At 54.6% G+C, this 19213-nt stretch overlaps 1 protein-coding gene across 1 annotated transcript in view; it reads left to right on the top strand.

The window, feature by feature from the left end:
* The window catches only part of DYSF (dysferlin), a 51436-nt gene that overhangs the window by 20355 nt on the left and 11868 nt on the right, over window positions 1-19213 (top strand). The window contains exons 31-48 of the mRNA XM_032444443.1: window positions 390-530; window positions 1387-1416; window positions 1546-1572; window positions 2594-2695; window positions 3197-3358; window positions 3834-3999; window positions 4170-4243; window positions 6117-6179; window positions 8943-9041; window positions 9656-9784; window positions 10497-10652; window positions 11218-11309; window positions 12992-13162; window positions 13345-13487; window positions 15376-15515; window positions 16324-16412; window positions 16635-16730; window positions 18627-18768. Of these exons, the coding sequence (XP_032300334.1) occupies window positions 390-530; window positions 1387-1416; window positions 1546-1572; window positions 2594-2695; window positions 3197-3358; window positions 3834-3999; window positions 4170-4243; window positions 6117-6179; window positions 8943-9041; window positions 9656-9784; window positions 10497-10652; window positions 11218-11309; window positions 12992-13162; window positions 13345-13487; window positions 15376-15515; window positions 16324-16412; window positions 16635-16730; window positions 18627-18768 (2022 nt within the window). The remainder of the gene's footprint in view (window positions 1-389; window positions 531-1386; window positions 1417-1545; window positions 1573-2593; window positions 2696-3196; window positions 3359-3833; window positions 4000-4169; window positions 4244-6116; window positions 6180-8942; window positions 9042-9655; window positions 9785-10496; window positions 10653-11217; window positions 11310-12991; window positions 13163-13344; window positions 13488-15375; window positions 15516-16323; window positions 16413-16634; window positions 16731-18626; window positions 18769-19213) is intronic.

The following is a 19213-nucleotide window of genomic DNA, read 5'->3' as shown; positions in this document are numbered from 1 at the left end:
CCCAGCCCATGGTGCCCATTGATCCTGCCCCCTTAGTGCCACATCTCTGCCTCCATGGGCAGCCCTGTGCCCATAACTCCAATCACAGAACCATCCAGAAAAGACCACCAAGATCCCCAGCTCCAACTCCAACCCACCCCATGGTGCCCACTGACCCTGCCCCCTTAGTTCCTCCACGGGCAGCCCTGTGCCCATAACCCCCCATATAAGCCCTATGGATCTCAATGATCCCTATGGATCATCCCTTCCCACTTGGTGCCGCTCCGTATCCCACTCTGAGCTCCTGCTGTGGGACGTGGCAGAGGAACCTCCCCCCCTCTTTAGGTTAAAGGCACATAAGTGTGTGTGTGTGCTGGGGATGGGGAGCACTGACAGCCCTGTGCCCGCAGGGCGCTGATGAGTTCATGGGGCGCTGCGTGTGCCGGCCCAGCCTGCAGCGCTCACCGCGGCTCTCGTGGCATCCCGTGCTCAAAGGAGGCAGGAACGTGGGGGAGCTGCTGGCGGCCTTCGAGCTCATCCAGAGGGAAAAGGTGAGAGCTCTGCTCCTGCTCCTCCTGCACCAATGCATGTCCCTCCCCTCCTCCTGCAGGGATGCATGTCCTGCTGCTCCTCCTGCTGCATGGATGCAGATGCTGCTGCTCCTGCTGCGTGGATGCAGATCCCGCTGCTCCTCCTGCACCAATGCATGTCCATCCTCTCCTCCTGCAGGGATGCATGTCCTGCTGCTGGTCCTGCAGGGATGCAGATCCTGCTGCTCATCCTACACCAATGTAGTTCTATCTGCTCGTCCTGCAGGGATGCATGTCCTGCTGCTCCTGCTGCATGGATGCAGATCCCGCTGCTCCTCCTGCACCACTGTAGGTTCTGCTGCTCCTCTTGCAGGGATGCATGTCCCACTGCTCCTCCTGCAGGGATGCGGGTCCCAGCGCTCCTCCTGCTGCATGAATACATATCCTGTTGCTTCTGCATCCTCCTGCTGTAGGGATGCAGGTCCAGCTGCTGCTCCTACATGAGCCCCGCATTGCCTGCATGCTGCAGCCATGGGGGATGCTCTGGGTCCCAGCCCTTCTGTGCAGATTGGAGCTGCTCTGGGGACGGGGGCTGTGCCCCCCAGGGATGCTAACGTTGGCTGTGCTGTTGCTGGCTGCCTCCACGTGGTCTGTAGCTATTGGTGGGATATGGGAGCTGATGCCCCTTGCAGGACCTGCAGGAGCCGGGGTTGAGCCCTTGGCTGGGGATGCTGCAGTGCTCCCTGCTGCAGGCAGAGCCCTGCCCTCACCTGGAGGTTTGGGAGCACAGTGTTGGGGCTGGGGGGGGATGGGCGGGGGTTCTGCTGTTTGAAGACCCTGGGAACCCAAATGGAAAACGTGTTTGTTTCCTCCCCAGCCGGCCATCCACCACATCCCTGGCTTCGAGGTAATGCCCTCCCCCTAAACCGGGCAGGAGAATGGAGCGCATCCTTTTCTCTTTGGCTTAAAAGCATTAGGATGGGCTGGTGGGTGAGAGCTGCTCTCATTTCCTAACCTCCTTCTGTTCCCCATGCAGAACGAACTGTCCTCTGCTCTGGATGAGGTGAGTCCATCCCATCTCATCATCATCACAGGGGCAGCCGCTTCCCAAATCCATTCTGCTGGGCTGCAGGAGGGAGGTGGGCTCCGAGGGGGGCTCCCAATGGCACAAAGGTGGTGGTCAGCATTGCTGGGATGAGCGTGCAATGAAGGAAGCGTGCCCAAGTAACCATCATCTCTTTGCTTTTTCTCCTCCATTCCTTGCTGCTGCTGTGTGTGGACGGGGCACTGCAGCTCTGTGCCCCTGCCTTGTTCTACGAGGGGCTCCTCCCATGGGTACCTTTGTGCTCAAACTCTTCCTCCCCTCCCTTCCTCTACCTCGGCCTGGAAACCCCACAGAGGGTCCTGCATGGCCTGGCCCTCCTGCCCCACAAGGTCCCCATCAGACTGACCCCACCAGGGCTGCATCTGAAGGACTGACCCCAACCCCATTGCCACCTCGAGTCCAAGGTGCCCTTTGCAGTAATGAATGAGCCGGGTGACCCATCATTCTCCTTCCTGATGGAAGGACACAGAGCCCAACCTCTGTTGGCCATCAATGAACTCTGGCTGCCCCTCCCTGCTCTATGGGGGCAAACTTTGAAGCCCTCACCTGCTGGCAGAGTGGTGGGTTCATCCTTCCACCACAGCCTGCACAGAGGGTTCTATCTGAGCCCAGTCCTGCAGGCAGGGGGTACCCCAGGGCTTGAATTACTGGTGCATGGCCATGGCATTGACCTCTGGTGGTTGCACCTCCATGGTGATGCTGTTGAGTCCCACCATGATACGCTGGTGGTACTTGGGGGGCTCGTCACAGCATCCCTGCCCTGCTCAAGGTACTGCACTGTGCTGCTCCATCCCTGCTGCTGCTGCTCCATCCCTGCTCTCCATCCCTCCCAGTAACTGGATAGCTGTGCTTTTGACTCCTCTTCCTCCTCTATCAGGATGGGGATGACTTTAGCAGACAATGGGGGCTCTGAGGGACCATCACGGGAGGGTGATGGGGATGGTGGCCCAACCTGAGGCTCTGACTCTTTGGTTTTCAGTCTGAGGACTCCGACCTGCCCTACCCACCACCTCAACGGGAACCCAACATCTTCATGGTCCCCCAAGGGATCAAACCGGTCCTGCAGCGCACGGCCATTGAGGTGAGTGGCAGGGAGCACGTGGGGCAGCCAGCAAGAGGGTGGCATGGGTCGGGTGGTATCTTTAATGGGAATCCCTACTGGGGGGTGACACTGAAATGGGTTGCGGGGCAGCTCTGTGGGCACAGGGCTGGGAACTGGTCATGAGACACCAAGCAGAGATCTCCCTACACCATTATAAAACAGCAGATTTGGCTCTAGGTTTGCCCTGCGTGGGTAAACCACGTGCCTTCCACTCCTACTGGGTGCATCTGTCTCAATGGACCAACAGGTTCCCATTTATCCGTTCATGCAGTTGGCATTCTTCCTACTTCTGGGGTGATGAGAGAGGGCTCCAACCAAGCTGGGGCCGGGGTGTTGTGCCCCATGGGATGCTCAAGTCCTGGGGCACAGCACAGACTGGGACCACCCTTGCTTTTAAAATGCAAACCTGCCTCACGTCAGGACGATGCTTACCCCAAACAAGGCCTTTGGCTCAGTCTCCTTGTTCCTCTTGCCCTGCAGATCCTGGCCTGGGGGCTGAGGAACCTCAAGAGCTACCAGCTGGCCAGTGTCACCTCGCCCAGCCTGCTGGTGGAGTGTGGGGGGCAGCTGGTGCAGTCCTGTGTCATCAAGAACGTCAAGAAGAACCCCAACTTCGACGTCTGTGTGCTCTTCATGGAAGTGGTGAGGACCTCTTTGTGGGGTTGGCTGGTAGAGCTGGCTTGGACGGTCATTAGAACCACAGAATCACTGGGAGCTGGAGGGAATCACGGAAGGGTTTTGGGTTGGAAGGGACCTTCATAGAACCATTGAATAGTTTGGATTGGAAGGGATCTTCGTAGAACCATAGAATGGTTTGGGTTGGAAGGGACCTTCATAGAACCATAGAATGGTTTGGGTTGGAAGGGACCTTCATAGAACCATAGAGTGGTTTGGGTTGGAAGGGACCTTCATAGACCATTAGAGGGTTTTGGGTTGGAAGGGATCTTCATAGAACCATAGAGTGGTTTGAGTTGGAATGGTCAGTTCCTGTGCTTCACCACCTTCAGCTCAAAGAACTTCTAATAAGTTAGAGGGGCTGGCGGGGATATCTGGAGGTCCCATATCAAACCCCACCCTATGGTGAAGATAATTCTCCCCCTCTGGGGGGACCCCACAGCGTCTGCCCAGCGAGAGCCTCTACAGTCCCCCCATCATCATCAAAATCATCGACAACCGTCCGTTCGGCCGCAGGCCCGTGGTGGGGCAGTGCACCATCCGCTCCCTGGAGGAGTTCTACTGTGACCCCTATGGGGAGGAGACGGACGGTGCCCAGGAGCATGCAGGTATGTGGGGAGGAGCTCTGGGGGGCTCTGCTGGGCTTTGTCATGGCCATTGTGCCCAACATGAGTGGGGGCTTTGGGCACGGCTGAGGTTGCTCCTGGACCTCAACCAGGAGGTGTCTCTGGGGGTCTCTAACAGCTGGAGCTCATGTTTGTCCTTGCTGCCATTGCAGATGATGTCAGCCTCACACCCAGGGACGATGTTCTCATTGACATTGATGACAAAGAGCCTCTCCTTCCCACCCAGGTATGGAGACACTCACAGTGCTTCCTCACTTTGTGTGCTGTGGGTGCAGCGGGACAGCCAGGAGGGCATTCCCATGCTGTGGGTGCAGAGGATGGAGCACTCTGTGTGGAGCAGAGGGGCTGCAGTGGTGTGGGCATCATGTGGGTCCCCCTGGTCCCACCAAACCCAGGAATACGGGGACGCATTCATTTCAATGCACACCCAACCATCTTCATGCCATGCACTGGGGTATGACCCCACGAGCCCTTTCTTTTTTTGCCTTTGCAAACCTGTTTGGATCACTGAGGAGCATTTTGTTCCCTGCTTGCCCTTCAGTGTCCTCCTGCTCGAGGGTTGGCTCTACAGCAGCAAAGCTGAGGACTTCTGGCACAGTGTTTTTGCAGTGGGACCCCTGGGATGGGATGGCACAGGGCTGCAGGGAGTCTCCGGCCCCCCATTAGGTGCCTTGAGCCCTTGGGCCTCTTGTGAGCCCACTGAAAACATCTGAGCCTTGGGCCAGCCCTGCAGAGGAGGGAGGTGGTCAAAGTGCTCCTTTTCAGCACGTTCACAGTGCAAGGCTTGGGCCTGCTTTACCAAAGCAAACATTTCCAAAGCAGCCCCCCTGCCATGAGCGGCTCACTGGGACCCCAGCTGGATTCTCCTCCTTTTCTTCCTTTCAATTCTGCCCTTTGTTTGGGAGCGGGGGAGGAGGCTGCAGTTTGTTCCTGGAAAACCAACCTAGAATTCCCACCATCTCCCTCCCCGACCCCAAATCCTGGCCCTGACCCCACTGGTCCCGTGGTTGGAGGGTGGGTGATGGCTGTGCTGGTGGTCCCACACCCACGGGGGGGTCGGGGGCTGAAGGAGCCCTCAGTTTCACGAGGATGGGGACCGTTCCCAGGTGTGCACGGTGTGTGGCTCTGGAGCTGCTCCCTGGCCTCCCCAGCTTGGCCTCCATCCCCCTGCTGGCGGATGGGAACAAAGGGCCGCTGTGTTGTCCCCGTCTGAAAGAGAGAAAACCAGCAGATGCAAAACCTCTCCGCTCTGAGGCTGCGTGGTGCATCGCATCCGAGCGGAGGGAGAGGTTCAGCCCCAGGTCTGCTTAAAGCCGTGTGCAGTACTGCACTGAGCAGCATTGCTCACACCAGAGCAGTATTTCTGCAGCAGGATCATCCGGGCTCAGCCTTTCTGCTTTGCTCCTCTGTAGGATGCACACATGGTTTGGTTGTGCAAGGACTGAGTGTGCAGAGCGGGTGGCCTTCCCACGTGCACGGTGTGGGTCAGCCCTGCTCAGTCTCTTCTTGTCCTCCATGTTCTCTCCTTGCTCCTGACATCCTTGTGGGAAGCAGAGCAGGAAGGTGCCAAGGTCCTTCCTTAAGGTCCCACCCCAAGGTCCACCTGCAGAAGTTCTCTTCTTCTTGATAAAACCACCACAGGGTTCACAGAGTCAAGGAACCATTGAAGAAGAACATGAAGAGCACCCAGTCCAACCCCAACCCATCCCCAACCCATCCCTGCCATGCCTGCTCACAGAGTCTTAGAAACATTAAGGTTGGAGAAGACCATGAAGAGCACCCAGTTCAACCCCAACCCATCCCCAGCCCATCCCCGCCATGCCTGGTCACAGAATCATAGGAACACTGAGGTTGGAGAAGACCTCTAAGGTCATCCAGTCCAACTATCAGCTCATCCCTTTGGGCACAGCTGTGAGCGCTGTGTTAACCCAGTCCCCACCACGTGCCCAGCTGGACCCCAACCCTTTGTGTTGTGGACCCTTGGCTCATAGGAGGAGGTGCTGTCCTGCGTTGGGACAGACAGCACTTCTACAATGTGCTTTTATCTGTTAACCTTTGTTTCTCTAACCCTGTTGCTAACCAGTCATTTTAATTTGTAGCTTGTGGAGGGCATGACCAGCTCAGCGCTCATTAACCCGCCAGCTTCTAGGTCCGAGCCTCAAGTAGGTATTGCTTCATTTCTAACTTGCTTGATTAATTGCTTTAACAAACTGTACGTGTCCATGTATGTAAAGGTCTGCAGAAATAGAGATGTCCTTTCTGCAGTGGGACTGATGCTCGAGCAGACATAGCATGGTTGTCCCACTGGTCACTCTGGGGGTCCCATGGAAACAGTGGGCAGAGGGAGGTGTCTGCACAGCTCCGTGCTTTGGACCTGCTTTGGATGGATGCCTTAAGAGCTGTGCTGGAACAAGAGCTGTTTTGGGGCTGTTTGGGGGCCGTTTTCCATCCTTCCCTTTCTGTTTTTCCATTGCTTTTACAGAGCGTGGCACAACAGGAGCTGAATCCCCACGGCTCCCTGTGACTTGGGATGCCTCGGTAGTATGAAACACAAAAAACTCATCAGGTTTCAAGTCAGCAAAGCCATCCCAATCAAAGAAACAAAACCCAACCAGAATCTGTAAACTATTTGGAATGATTGGTTATCTGCTGTGTTGGCCGGTTCCAAAATCAAAGCTGATATTTTACAGCTTATCCTGTTACCGTCGGCTGGAAGGGCTCGTGGTGTTGGGTGTCTACTGGTGGAAGCGGGTGCCAATGGCTCCTGCTGCAGCCCAGCTGTCCCCAGTGCTTTGGCTTTGTTCTCCAGGCCTGGGGACAGCCCTCATGCCATGGGACACGCTCAGGGTAGCCCTCTGCTGTGGGCTGAAGGGTCAGGATAAGCCAAGGATAACCCAGGGGCAAATTCCTCCTTGGGAAGAGCCTGAGGTGAGGGACGTGGGGAGGTGATGAGCATGGAAATGGCTTCCTCAGCTCCCTGGGTGACCCATCCATCCCATTGCTTTGGCTGGGGTCTCCTGGCTGGGACACACACTGGAGCAGAGGAGGAGTGCAGATGTGCTGTTCACCAAGGCTGACATAACCAACATCAGGGGAGGTGAGCCCATAACGGGCCGAGCTGTTCTGGCAGAGATCTGCTCATCCCAGCTGCAGAGCTTCCTCCCAGCAGCAAATCTGCTGCCCAGATGGGAGCTGTGGGGATGCCTAACTCTGGGGCAGTGGCTCAGCTCCCTTAGAGCAATATTTATTAGTGTTGTAATTATCTATTACTCCCAGAGACACGTGAAATCATTAGAAGAACAAAAATAACAATTAGGACTTCAGTTCTGCCATATTTGCTCTGCTCCTGGCTTTGCTGTCCGGCCAGTAACCTGTCCATGCCTCAGTTTCCTCACCTATGATGTGGCTGAGGTTCACCAGCACCCAACACACCCATTCCAAGGCAACTCCTCAGCTTTCCACAGCTCCTTCTGCTCTGGGCTGAAATGACCTGCCCAGTGCATTCTGTGATATGTGTTGGGTTGAGTTGGGTTGGATTGGGTTGCTTTGTGTTGAGTTGTGATGAGTTGTGTTGGGTTGAGTTGCATTGGGTTGTGTTAGGTTGAGTTGTGTTGGGTTGAGTTGGGTTGGGTTGAGTTGGGTTGAGTTGAGTTGGGTTGAGTTGGATTGAGTTGGGTTGAGTTGAGTTGGGTTGAGTTGTGTTGGGTTGAGTTGGGTTGTGTTGGGTTGTGTTGGGTTGTGTTGGGTTGTGCTGGGTTGTGTTGTGCTGTGTTGAGTTTGGTAGGATTGTGTTGGACAGCAGGTCTACATTTAGGGGGCTGGAGGAGGAAAGGAACTTCATGCCCCCAAACATGCTCAGCCATGCCCATGCCCCTGGGTAAAGCCCTGCACTGAGATCCATCACAACTCAACCTCCTCTGGGTTATCCGGAGGGGCATCCAGGATGCTGTATCTTCAAAGGGGTCTGCAGTGTGTTGGTGAAGTTCTAATTGTAAAGGGCTTTGTTTTGGAGATGGCCTATCGGATTGTCAGTACAGGGAGACCCTGCTGCTGGGGGCTCTCCTGAGACCCTGGGTGCTCGGGAGGTTCTGGGTCACCAATGGGATCCCACTCAGGCTTCCTCTGGCTGAAGCAGCCCCCACCCCTCCTCCATCCCACACCAAGTCCAAGAGGGAACCCCGAGATGCTGTTGGCTGTCGCCCCCTGGCTTCTCCATTCGCGTGGGTTTGCATCCCTCACAATTAACATTCCCTGCTGCTCTTTTCCCTTCCATCAGTAGAAATCAGCAACGTCATTTAACCCAGCTTTGTCTCAGGGTGCAGAAGATACGGTGGGTGAGGGCTGGATTGACCTGAGTGCTTTCTTTGTAACTCAGCCCCTGTGGAATGTCGCAGTAAAGCCGCGGTGGTCGGAGCGTGGCTTTTTAAACAATAAAAAGGGGAAGGCGATGAAAGGCAGCATTTAAAATAAAAATAAAAATAATAATAATTAAAAAAAAAACAGGGGAGGCGTGGAGGCCTTGGAGTTACTGTATGTAATGTTGCTATTACAAACAATGTCTGTTCAAGACAGCAATTTAGAGTCTGCGCCGCTGGCTTGAAATGCAAAGCCCATAAACCTCCCTTGGGTTCCTCCATGAGGTCAGCGTGGTGGAATTCTGCCGGCTCCTCAAAACAAGACGTGGTTCTTTTTCAGGAGCCTTTCAGGAATGGCGGTCGGAGCCCCTTCCTCTTCACCCACAGGAGTGGGGGTCTCATAAAACCTCCTCTTGGAGCAGCATCTCGGGGCTGAAATGCTGTTTGAACAGCAGATGGGGCTGCGAGCATCTCGGAGGGCTCCGTCCCTCCAGCTCTGCCATGCTGCTGAGCCCCACTGGTGGGGTTGAGCTCACCAGGATGTATCGCTGTGCTCTTCTTTGCCACCAGGAGGAGGAATTCATCGACTGGTGGAGCAAATTCTACGCTTCCACGGGAGAGAGGGAGAAGTGTGGCTCCTACCTGGAGAAGGGCTTCGACACCCTGCAGGTAAGTGGCCTGGGTTGGAGCCAGCTTGCTGTGATATTCATCCACTGACTTTGGTTTTGTTTAAGAGTGTTGAGCCTTTGCTTCTTCCAAGGTGAAAAAAGCCCAAACATGGGATGAGTTTCCCCCCAGCATGGGTGATTTTGTTGTTGAAAATAACTATTGATGTGTGTTCGGGTAGCTTTCCACTTTGCAGCCTTTTGAGATCTTGCTGCTTCGCTAAGTGGTGGAGGTGCGGGCAGTGCTGCTCTTTGGGGAGGACAAGGAAAGGTGGGGATTGCTGAGGGGTGGTGGTGGGGGGTGGGGATTTAGGTGACCCACTTCAAGAAGTGCCAAAAACAACACAAAACCCAAGTAGGACCAAAGTGGGGTAAACCTTGCCTGGTCCGAAGGGTGGTGCTCCCAGCAAGGAGCAATCTTAGCTCATGGATGGCCCTTCGGGCCACCTTGGCATGGACTGGAGCTTCTGCCATGCACTGTAGGGTTGCCAAAGTTCTGATCTTCACGTGGGGTTGGCGGGGATGTCTCTGTCCCTGTGGGTGTGTTGCCTTCAGGCTTGGGTCCCTCTTGCCCTGGATCCGTTGGGATGCAGCCCCCCTTTGCTTCTCCTTCCCCAGGTCTATGAGACGGAGCTGGAGCGCGTGGAGGCCTTCGAGCAGCTCTCTGACTTCTGCCACACCTTCAGGCTGTACCGCGGCCGGGCGCAGGACGCCAGCGATGATCCCTCAGTTGTGGGCGAGTTCAAGGTGGGCAGAGAGGAGCCTGGTGGGGTGCTACAAGGGCAAGCGTAGGGTTCTGCAACTACAGAAACTGTACAGTTTGGGGACTGAGCTGCTGGAGAGGAGCTGCGCGGAGGAGGACCTGGCAGTTCTGGTGCCCAGTGGTTGGCCAAGGGTCAACCATAGGATGACCGTGAACCATCAGAATGCTCTAATGGTCGAGAAGTTGACACAAGTGTTGTCCTGGTTGGCCAATAGTTGACCAATGGTCAACTATAGGATGACTGTGAACCATCAGAGTGCCCTAATGGTTGAGGAGGTGACACAAGAGTTGTCCTGGTTGGCCAGTGGTTGACCAATGGTCAACCATAGGATGACCATGAACCATCAGAATGCTCTAATGGTCGAGAAGGTGACACAAGTGTTGTCCTGGTTGGCCAGTGGTTGACCAACAGTTGGTCAGCGGTTGGCTGCAGAGTGACCATGAGCCAGCAGGATGCCCTGGTAGCCAAGAAAGTGACACAAATAGTCTCCTGGTTGACCAGTGGTTGACCAACAGTTGACCAATGGTTGACCATGAGCCAGCAGTGAGCCCTGGTGGCCAAGAAGGCCAATAATGGGACCCTGGGTGCATTGCAGAGTGTGGCCAGCAGGGCAGGGAGGTGCTGTTCCATCCATCTCTGTGAGCTGTGGCACGATCCCCATTCACGGTGTGTTTGAGAACATCTGTCCTTCTCAGGGTTCCTTTAAAATCTACCCTCTGCCCGACGACCCGCGCGTGCCGCTGCCACCACGGCAGTTCCACCAGCTGCCAGCCAGGGGTCCCCAGGAGTGTCTCGTCAGGGTCTACATCATCCGTGCCTTTGGTCTGCAGCCCAAGGATGCCAATGGGAAGGTACGCTGCTGTGCGGCTGCTGGGAGCACCCAGCTCTGAGTGCATCACTGTGATGGGGGACCAAGGTTTGGAAATCAGGGTGGTGGTGGCAGCTAAAGGAATGGTCCCTTCCTTCCTCCCTCCAGTGCAACATCTGGTAATCCCAGCAGCTGACTCTTCCCCCATCCCAAGGAATGGTTAAAATGGCCCACGGAGATTTTATTTTGGGTTCAAAAAGAAAATGCTCTTTTTGTTTCAGTTTGAAACAAACAAACCAACAAACAAAAAAATACCCCAAAACTCTGAGAAAAAATCTTCTTCACCCTCTTTGCTCCACTGGAAAATAGGGATAAAGTCTCAACTTGTACATTTGGGTCCTTTGTGTTTGAAAGTCTGCATATGAATTGACCCTGTCCCCCATCCCTGTCCCCCATCCCCATCCCCATCCCCATCCCATCCCCATCCCCATCCCCATCCCCATCCCCATCCCATTCCCATCCATCCCCATCCCCATCCCATCCCATCCCCATCCCATCCCATTTTCCCACACAATGACTTGCTCTGATGTTTTCATGCCCACCTTCAGTGTGATCCCTATGTGAAGATTTCCGTGGGGAAGAAATCCATCAGTGACCAAGAAAATTACCTCCCCTCTACGCTAGAGCCTGTCTTTGGAAAGTAAGTTCTGGTTCTGTGTGGATTCCGTGAGGTTTTTATGGCATTTCAAGGGAACAGAGCTGAGCTGTAGCCAGAGCTGCCCATGCCCTTCCATGCTCTTGGCTCTCAGTCTGACCCACCAAGGTCATAAGGTTGATTTCAGAAGGGTATTTCTCAGGGCTGGAAGGCACCATGGGGAGCGGGCAAAGCCTGGTGCTCAGCCTCCATGTGCCCATAGAGTCTCCTTGAAGAGCTGGGATGTTGTGTAAGGCGTTGTGTTTCAGGACAGTGGTTCATAGAATCACAGAATGGCCTGGGTTGAAAAGGACTTCAATGCTCATCCAGTTCCAACTCCCTGCTATGTGGTCGTGAATGCCTCCAGGCCCTCTGGTGCGTGAGGTCCAGCTGGTCGCCTGGGGGTCTCACCAGCTCATGCTGTCAGTACTGTGTCTCCTTCCCCCCCATGAAAAGAGGGAGAGAGGGAGGGACACCAAAGGCAGCGATGGAGCAGAAAGGACAAGGATGGCTGTTGGGATCCTGGTGAGGGCTTGGAGGACTCCATGGGTAGACAGGTTATCTCCTCCTCTTTGAGCAGGGAGGGCAGCTCTGTTTTCCCGGGGGGCAGAGAGGGGCAGAGAGGGGCACGTCCCCTGTTGCAGCAGCTGGCTCCCAGCCATGGGCCGTCTAGACGGCGGCTCACCTCCCACCCGGCCTTTACAGCACCATGTAACAGTGAGGTCCTGGCTGCTGGCGGCTGTTAAACCTCCCTTTTCATGAGCTTTTTCCCCTGGCTGCCTTCCAGCTCTCGCTAATTACTTTCTGCTGACCCCCAGCTCCTCCCGCGCTCTTAATTGGTGGCGTAATTGCTCACTTCCCCTCCTTAAAGGCTGCTGTGGGTTGGTTGGGGGCTGCAAGTGGAGGATCCTGGTGGTGCTGGGAGGGACCCGGGCTGTGCTGTCACCCTGTGTCCTTCCCCATCCCTCACACCCGTGGCCAATGGCTCTGTCTGCGTTGGATGTCGTGCTTTGGTAGAGCCTTGGTACTTCGTCTGTATTTGAAGAGAGGTTGTATTTGCTGTATGTTATGTTGGAACGTAGACTGGTGTAGTGCTGGTAGAGGAGACAGCACAAAATACAGTGCTTGGGACCAACAGAAGAGGGTGAGGAGACTTTAGGGGTGGCCCATCCCATGCTGACATCACACTTGGCCCCTTATTTCAGATCGATGCCCTTTGGGCTCAAAGAGCAGATGGTTTTCCAAAGCTGCTGTTTCTCCCCTTTCTCACCCCATGTTGATGAGGGCTCTCAATGTCTGCTCTTTTCCCCTGGGTGTTGCACCAATTAGCAGATGGTGAAACTCAGGGAGACCAAAGTTAACTCAGAGTTGTGTGGTGGCATCTCCACCAGCAAAGCCAGTGCAGCGCAGCACCAATGGGTCACAGAGTCAGCCAGGCTGGAAAAGACCTTCAGGTCCATCCATCGAGCCGACCCATGGGGCAGAGATGTGCAGCAGTGGCACCTTCCTGGTGGGGCAGTGCGTAGGGTTTGGTTCAGCAGCATGACCCGCATCCCATGGACTTGTATGGTCTGATTTTTGGGTGGTGGTCCTGCGTGGAGCCACGATTTGGACCTGATGTTCCTTATGGGTCCTTTCCCACCTGAGATATCCTGCAGTTCTATGAGTTCTCTGTTCCCATTGTGCAGGATGTTTGAGTTGAACTGCACTCTGCCCCTGGAGAAGGACCTGAAGGTCACACTCTACGACTACGACCTCCTTTCCAAGGATGAGAAGATTGGGGAGACCGTCATTGACCTGGAGAACCGGTTCCTGTCCAAATACGGGGCGCGCTGTGGGCTTCCCCAGACCTATTGCATGTAGGTATCACCCAGCCCTTGGGGTGATGGGTGCCCTGCTTTCGGTTGGGTTGGGTCTGGTGGCTGTCGGGGACTCAGCTGACACTGGTGGATGCGCAGCCCCTCTCACCAATGGGGCCCTTGTTGAGGTTGGAGGTTCTTTGCCCCATGCTCAATTTCTGCTTCCTCCTCTTTGGTTCCAGCTCTGGGCCCAACCAGTGGCGAGACCAGCTCCGACCCTCCCAGCTGCTCCACCTCTTCTCCCTGCAGCACCACTGCAAGGCTCCCACCTACATGTCCGACCGCCTCATCTTCCGGGAGCAGGAGTACATCCTGTCCGAGCTGGGTATGGGGCTGCTGTGGGGCGGTGGCTGTGGGTCGGTTGCCTTCACCCAGAGCAGGGATTTGGGAATGCATGAACCCAAACCTCCCATTTTTTCACCCAAAGGGTGGTGACGCACTGTTCACAGGTTGCCCAAGGAGGCTGTGGATGCCCCATCCCTGCAGGCATTCAAGGCCATGCTGGATGTGGCTCTGGGCAGCCTGGGCTGCTGGTTGGTGACCCTGCACATAGCAGGGGGTTGGAGCTGGATGAGGATTCTATGATCCTATGATCCACCCTAAGCACAGCCTCACCCTTCCCTTGGGGGCTGGGAGCTGTAGCCCAGGTTCCCCCATTGCAGCCCATGTGATCTGGGGCTGGGGTTACCCAGGGGGAGACAATATCACGCACGATGCCAGCACACCACAGCTCACACCTTGAAGGATTTATCACTCAATGGCAGCAGGGGCGCTCGTTTGGTTTTCCCCAAAACCCCATTAATATGAACACCTGAAATTCCCCGAGCATCCACTGGTGCCCGTCCGATGGGTCCCAGTGGCAGAAGGAGGGGCTGGTTGGGCTCAGGGTGGAGGTGGGACCCCCCCAGCCAGGCCCAGGAGCTGATGCCCACCTGCACCCCGGGATGGTGTGGGAGGAAGCCAGGGCTCCTTTTGTTATGTGAAAGGCTTTTGGGGAGGGCTGGGGAGGTGTTAAGCGAGCGGGGTCTTCCCCCCCCTCTCCCAGCCCTTGCCTTTCACCTTCCTCTGCTTTAATGGCAATCAGTTCAAAAAAACAGAACAAAGTCTGATGCTTGACCTGGAGGAGATCTGGAAACCAGCTGTGTGCGCGCAGCAGTGTCAGATCTGAACCTGGCGGTATCAAGTGGAGCCATTAAACACGAGTGCATGGATTTTTACAAGCCCTGCAGCTCAACCATTATTCCATCACCCCCACATTTGTTGTTTTCTGAGAGGGGCTTTTTCTTTTCCTGCATACACACACACACGCACACACCAGGTTTCCACTGCTTGGGAAACGGCCCATCTGTCTGAAGTTAACCACTTCAAGGTCTTGCCAAGGAGGGAGCTGGGATACATCACCTGAAGGCTGCGGAGCTGCAATAGCATTTGTGGAACGCATTTCATTTCAAAGGTCCTCAAAGGTGCACGGCCCTGAAGTGCTGTGGCTGTGAGCAGCCATTACAGTGAGGTCCTACAGCTGTCCCAGTACGGCCATAGGGACCAGGACCCACCATCCTCTCTTTTCTGACTGACACCCCAAACCCAGCAGAGGAGGGCACTGCAAGGAGCTCATCTCATTGCTCTCCTCTCTGCCCAGCCGAAGTTCTTGGCTGCTTTTAGATCGTAGGGCTATGGAGTTGGGAGGGGTTCCATCCATCTTTGGGTCCAACCATCACCCAACGCTACACATCCAGCATTGCACCACCTCCTTAAGTGCCACATCCTCACGTCCTGCAGGGATGGGGACTCCACCCCCCCCAGGGCATGGTGTTTCTGTCCCCACTGAGCCCTATCCATGCAGTAATCCCTCCTGATAACCAACCTACCTGACTGTAGGAAGGCAGCTGAGCCTTCCCTCTCTCTTGGAGGGCTTTAAGCATGCGCTGGACAACGTCTGCTGGTGATGGCAGCAGTGTGGGTTGGACTGGGAGCTGTGAGGAGGAAAGGAAATAGAGGGATGGAGATGGGGTGGATACGTGGGGTTATGGCAATGAGGGGCTGTGGTGTAACCCCACAGTGATTCTGGGGGGGTTGAACCCCTTGGAAGCACTGCAAGCTGAAGCAAACCCCAGGTCTTTCTGCTTCAATGTGGTCCTTGCAGCGTTTGCAAAGAGAGGGACAGTGCTGCATGCTCCCCTGGCATAACGCTGCCCTTGCTTTGCATTTGGCAGAGGATGGGAAACCCCCCAACCCTCACCTGGGGCCGGTGGAGGAGCGGCTGGCCCTGTATGCACTGCGGAAACAAGGGCTGGTGCCGGAGCACGTGGAGACCCGGCCCCTCTACAGCCCCCTGCAGCCAGAGATCGAGCAGGTGAGCAGTGCTGTGGGCTGGGACGGGGCTGGGAGCATCCTCTGCTTCCCACCCAGTGCTGGGGCAGCCTTGAGTTCCTTTAGCATGGTAAGGGTCCTGCAGGCTCCTTTGTCAGTGCATGGGAATGAGACCTTGGGGGTATAATGTGTTGGTGCTGTTGTAGAGTGGCTGTTTGTAGCCAGACAAAAGCCAAATGGGCTCCTGTCCAGAATGAATCAGAAGTCAGGTAGCTGTGCTTAGCCTAACCCCTTCCACTAACATGCTCTTGTACTGAGTCACAGAACCGTTAAGGTTGGACGTCCAGCCATCAACCCATCCCTACTATGGCAGCTCATAGAATCATTAGGGTCGGGAAAGACCTTTAAGATGATCAGGTCCAACCACCATGCCCATTCATACAGTCATAGATAGGTAAGGTTGGGAAAGACCTCAAGGACCGTCATGTCCAGCCATCAACCCATCCCTACCATACCCACTTATGCAGTCATAGATTATTAAGGTTGGAGAAGACCTCTAAAATGATCAAATCCAACCTTCCGTCCATCCCACCCATGCAGTCATAGGTCGTTAAGGTTAGGAACAACCTCTAAGACCTTTGTGTCCAGCCATCAACCCATCCCCACCATGCCCACTCATATAGTCATAGAATCAGAATCATTAAGGTTGGACGAAACCTCTGAGGTCATCAGGTCCAACCAACATGGACTGGATGATCCCACTGTCCCCCTTTTGGTGAGGATGTTTCTACCACGTCTCAATCCCGTTGAGATTTCATCTGTGTTTCTGCTGCTTCTCCACTTCTTTCCAGGGAAAGCTACAGATGTGGGTGGACCTGTTTCCAAAGTCCTTGGGTCAGCCTGGCCCCCCTTTCAACATCACACCGCGCAAAGCCAAGAGGTGAGCGGTCTTTCTTCCATTCCTGGTTGATGCGGTCCATTGGTGCAGCATTTTTGTTCCCTATCTATCAGCATAATGGTGGCTCCTGCACCTTCTCCTTGTGGGGTTGGGAAGAGGAGGGGATGTGGAGATGTCAGGTTAAGCAGCTGCGTAACACAGCTGGTCTGCTTGGAGGGCTTTAAGTTGAGGTCCCTTCCTTTCTCACCTCAATCCCACGTCCAGGTTCTACTTGCGCTGCATCATCTGGAACACCAAGGACGTCATCCTCGATGACCTCAGCATCACCGGGGAGAAGATGAGTGACATCTATGTCAAAGGGTGAGCCTCCTCACTGCGGTGTCTTCTGGGTACCTTGGCCTGGAAGCTCAAAGATGGCAGCAATGGGGTTGACGCAGCCATACAGCATGGCACAGTGTGTGTCCCGTGGGGTGAAGGGGCTCCTCCAACATCTGGATGCTCATAGTAGTTGTGTATGGAAGGATGAGGTCTGGGGAAGCAGCCTTGCTGTCAGGGCATGGATCTGCCCATCTCCCTCCTGGGGTGGCCCCGGGGATGTTCCATGTGAATGGGTTGGCTTCATTGCAGGGCTGATTCCATTTCATTTTTTGGAATTCCCCTTGTGTTTTTATGTTTTCAACCTTAAAACACACAGAAATGTGGCAACCAGCAGTAACTCCCCTGGCTCGTTCCCTTCTCTGCCTGACTCCATTTATGTTTTATCTCGTGTAAAACGGTGCAGTCCCAGCCAAGGGACTTACAGATTGTGCGCATTCCTTGGATTTATGCTCAGGAAGGGGTAGGATTTGGAAACAGACTGCAAATCCCTCTTTTACAATCCTCATTTTCCTCCTGTAAATCCAGAATGGGAGCTGCTTACCTGCAATTCACATCAAGCATGTTGTTATCAGCTCCGACGACGCTCCCCGCGCACCTCGGGCCTCAGGAGCTCTTGGAGAGGGTTATGGCAGGGCGAGAGCATGCAGTGTTGGTGGGATCCCTCACCCCTGCTGACCCATCTGCTCTTGCAGTGCTGTAAATGAGTTAAGAAGTCTTGCTTGGCTTCCTAAAGTCTTTTCCCACGTGGCTGCATTGTTCTTGTTACTGGATACAGCCTTTATGTTCAGATGCAGCACTTGGGGACGTGGTCATTGGGCTTGAAGGAGGAGGTTGGGCTTGGGGATCTTGAAGTCTTTTCAAAGCCTAATGATGCTGTGATTGTATGAGTGGCCATGGGCTGGTGATCCCGGAGGTCTGTTCCAACCTTGATGATGCTGTGACTGTATGAGTGGCCATGGTGACCATGGGATTATGTAGTTGGGCTTGATCTTAGAGGTCTTTTCCAGCCCTGCTGATGATATGATGAAGAGTGTAGGTGGTTGCTTGTCAGTTAGGGATGGAAATGAAGTAGGTGCTTTGGTATCATGCAAGGAGCCACCTATCTTATTTTAATTAGGTAAAGATGTCATTTATTGATAGTCTGGAAAGGCCTCAGCCATTCTTCCTGCCATTATTCAGGAAGGCAGGAAGACAACAATACCCCCTTGCCATAGAAGGGGGGTATTGTTGTCTTCCTGCCTTCCTGAATAATGGGATGGCCTTGGTCCTCCGAGAGCTTGTAAGTGATGTAAGGAGTAGATGTGGCACTGAGGGGCACAGTGGGGATGGGTTGGTGGTTGGAGTAGATGATATCAGTGGTGTTTTCCTACCTTAATGGTCCTGTGAAGTGGTGGAATGCTTTCAGTTTGTCCCTGGGTGGGCTGAGGGTTGGAGGGGGTGGAACTGGGCTGCTGGGACCAGCCTGGGCACAGCAGGGTGATGCTGTACAACCATAGCATATGCCAGGTTGGAAGGGGCCCATAAGGATCACTGAGTCCAACTCCTGTGGGGGTTTCATGGGGAAGGGCTTCTTGGTCGTTTGGGATCTCCAGAAAGTCATTCCCAAGAGGGTGATAGACAATAGAAGGAAAAAATGGGCCTTTGCTTCTTCATTGTGTTGCCTCCATCAAGAGGACTGGTGTAGTGTGCTGGGGTGTCTGCAGAGGAAAAGGAGCTCTCACCAATGCAGATTAGAAGCTGAAGTTGGAAAAGACCTCCAGGATCCCCACGTCCAACCCCAGCTCACCCCACCATGTCCCCATGTGTCACATCTCCACAGTTCTGTCTTCTCTTGGGACAAAATCCCACCACATCAGGCCCTGTGTTTGCATTTTGCAGCTGGCTGGTTGGCCACGAGGAGAACAGGCAGAAGACAGATGTGCACTACAGGTCGATGGGAGGAGAGGGCAACTTCAACTGGAGATTCATCTTCCCCTTTGACTATCTCCCCGCTGAGCAAATGTGTTGCATTGCAAAGAAGGTGGGTGTCTCTGTGCTGATGTTTGTGCCTTCTCTGGGCTGATCTGCCTGGTCAAATGCAAGTTAGTGGCCTACGGGTTATTGTTTGTGTAGAGGAGAGTGTCTGCCCTGTGTGGTTTTGTAGCTTTGCCTCTATGCACAGAGGAACACCGCATTCGTTGGGTCAGAATACGGTATGGAGAGACCAAGCCCCACTCTGGCACAGGGGCAGCTGAGCGTTGGTACAGCAATGTCAAAGTGTTCTGAGTTGTGTGGGGCCTCAGCAATGGGGCTGCTCTGCAGATGGAGGTGATGTTCCCATGGGGGGTTGGATGGTGCCTACCCAACCATGTGGATGGTGCCTACCCAACCATGTGCCTACCCAACCATTGCCTATCCAACCACATGGATGGTGCCTACCCAACCATTGCCTATCCAACCATGTAGATGGTGCCTACACAACCATG

Source organism: Coturnix japonica, chromosome 4, assembly GCF_001577835.2.
Source record: "Coturnix japonica isolate 7356 chromosome 4, Coturnix japonica 2.1, whole genome shotgun sequence".
Lineage (NCBI taxonomy): Eukaryota > Metazoa > Chordata > Aves > Galliformes > Phasianidae > Coturnix > Coturnix japonica.
This window is presented reverse-complemented; position numbering and strand designations above follow the sequence as displayed.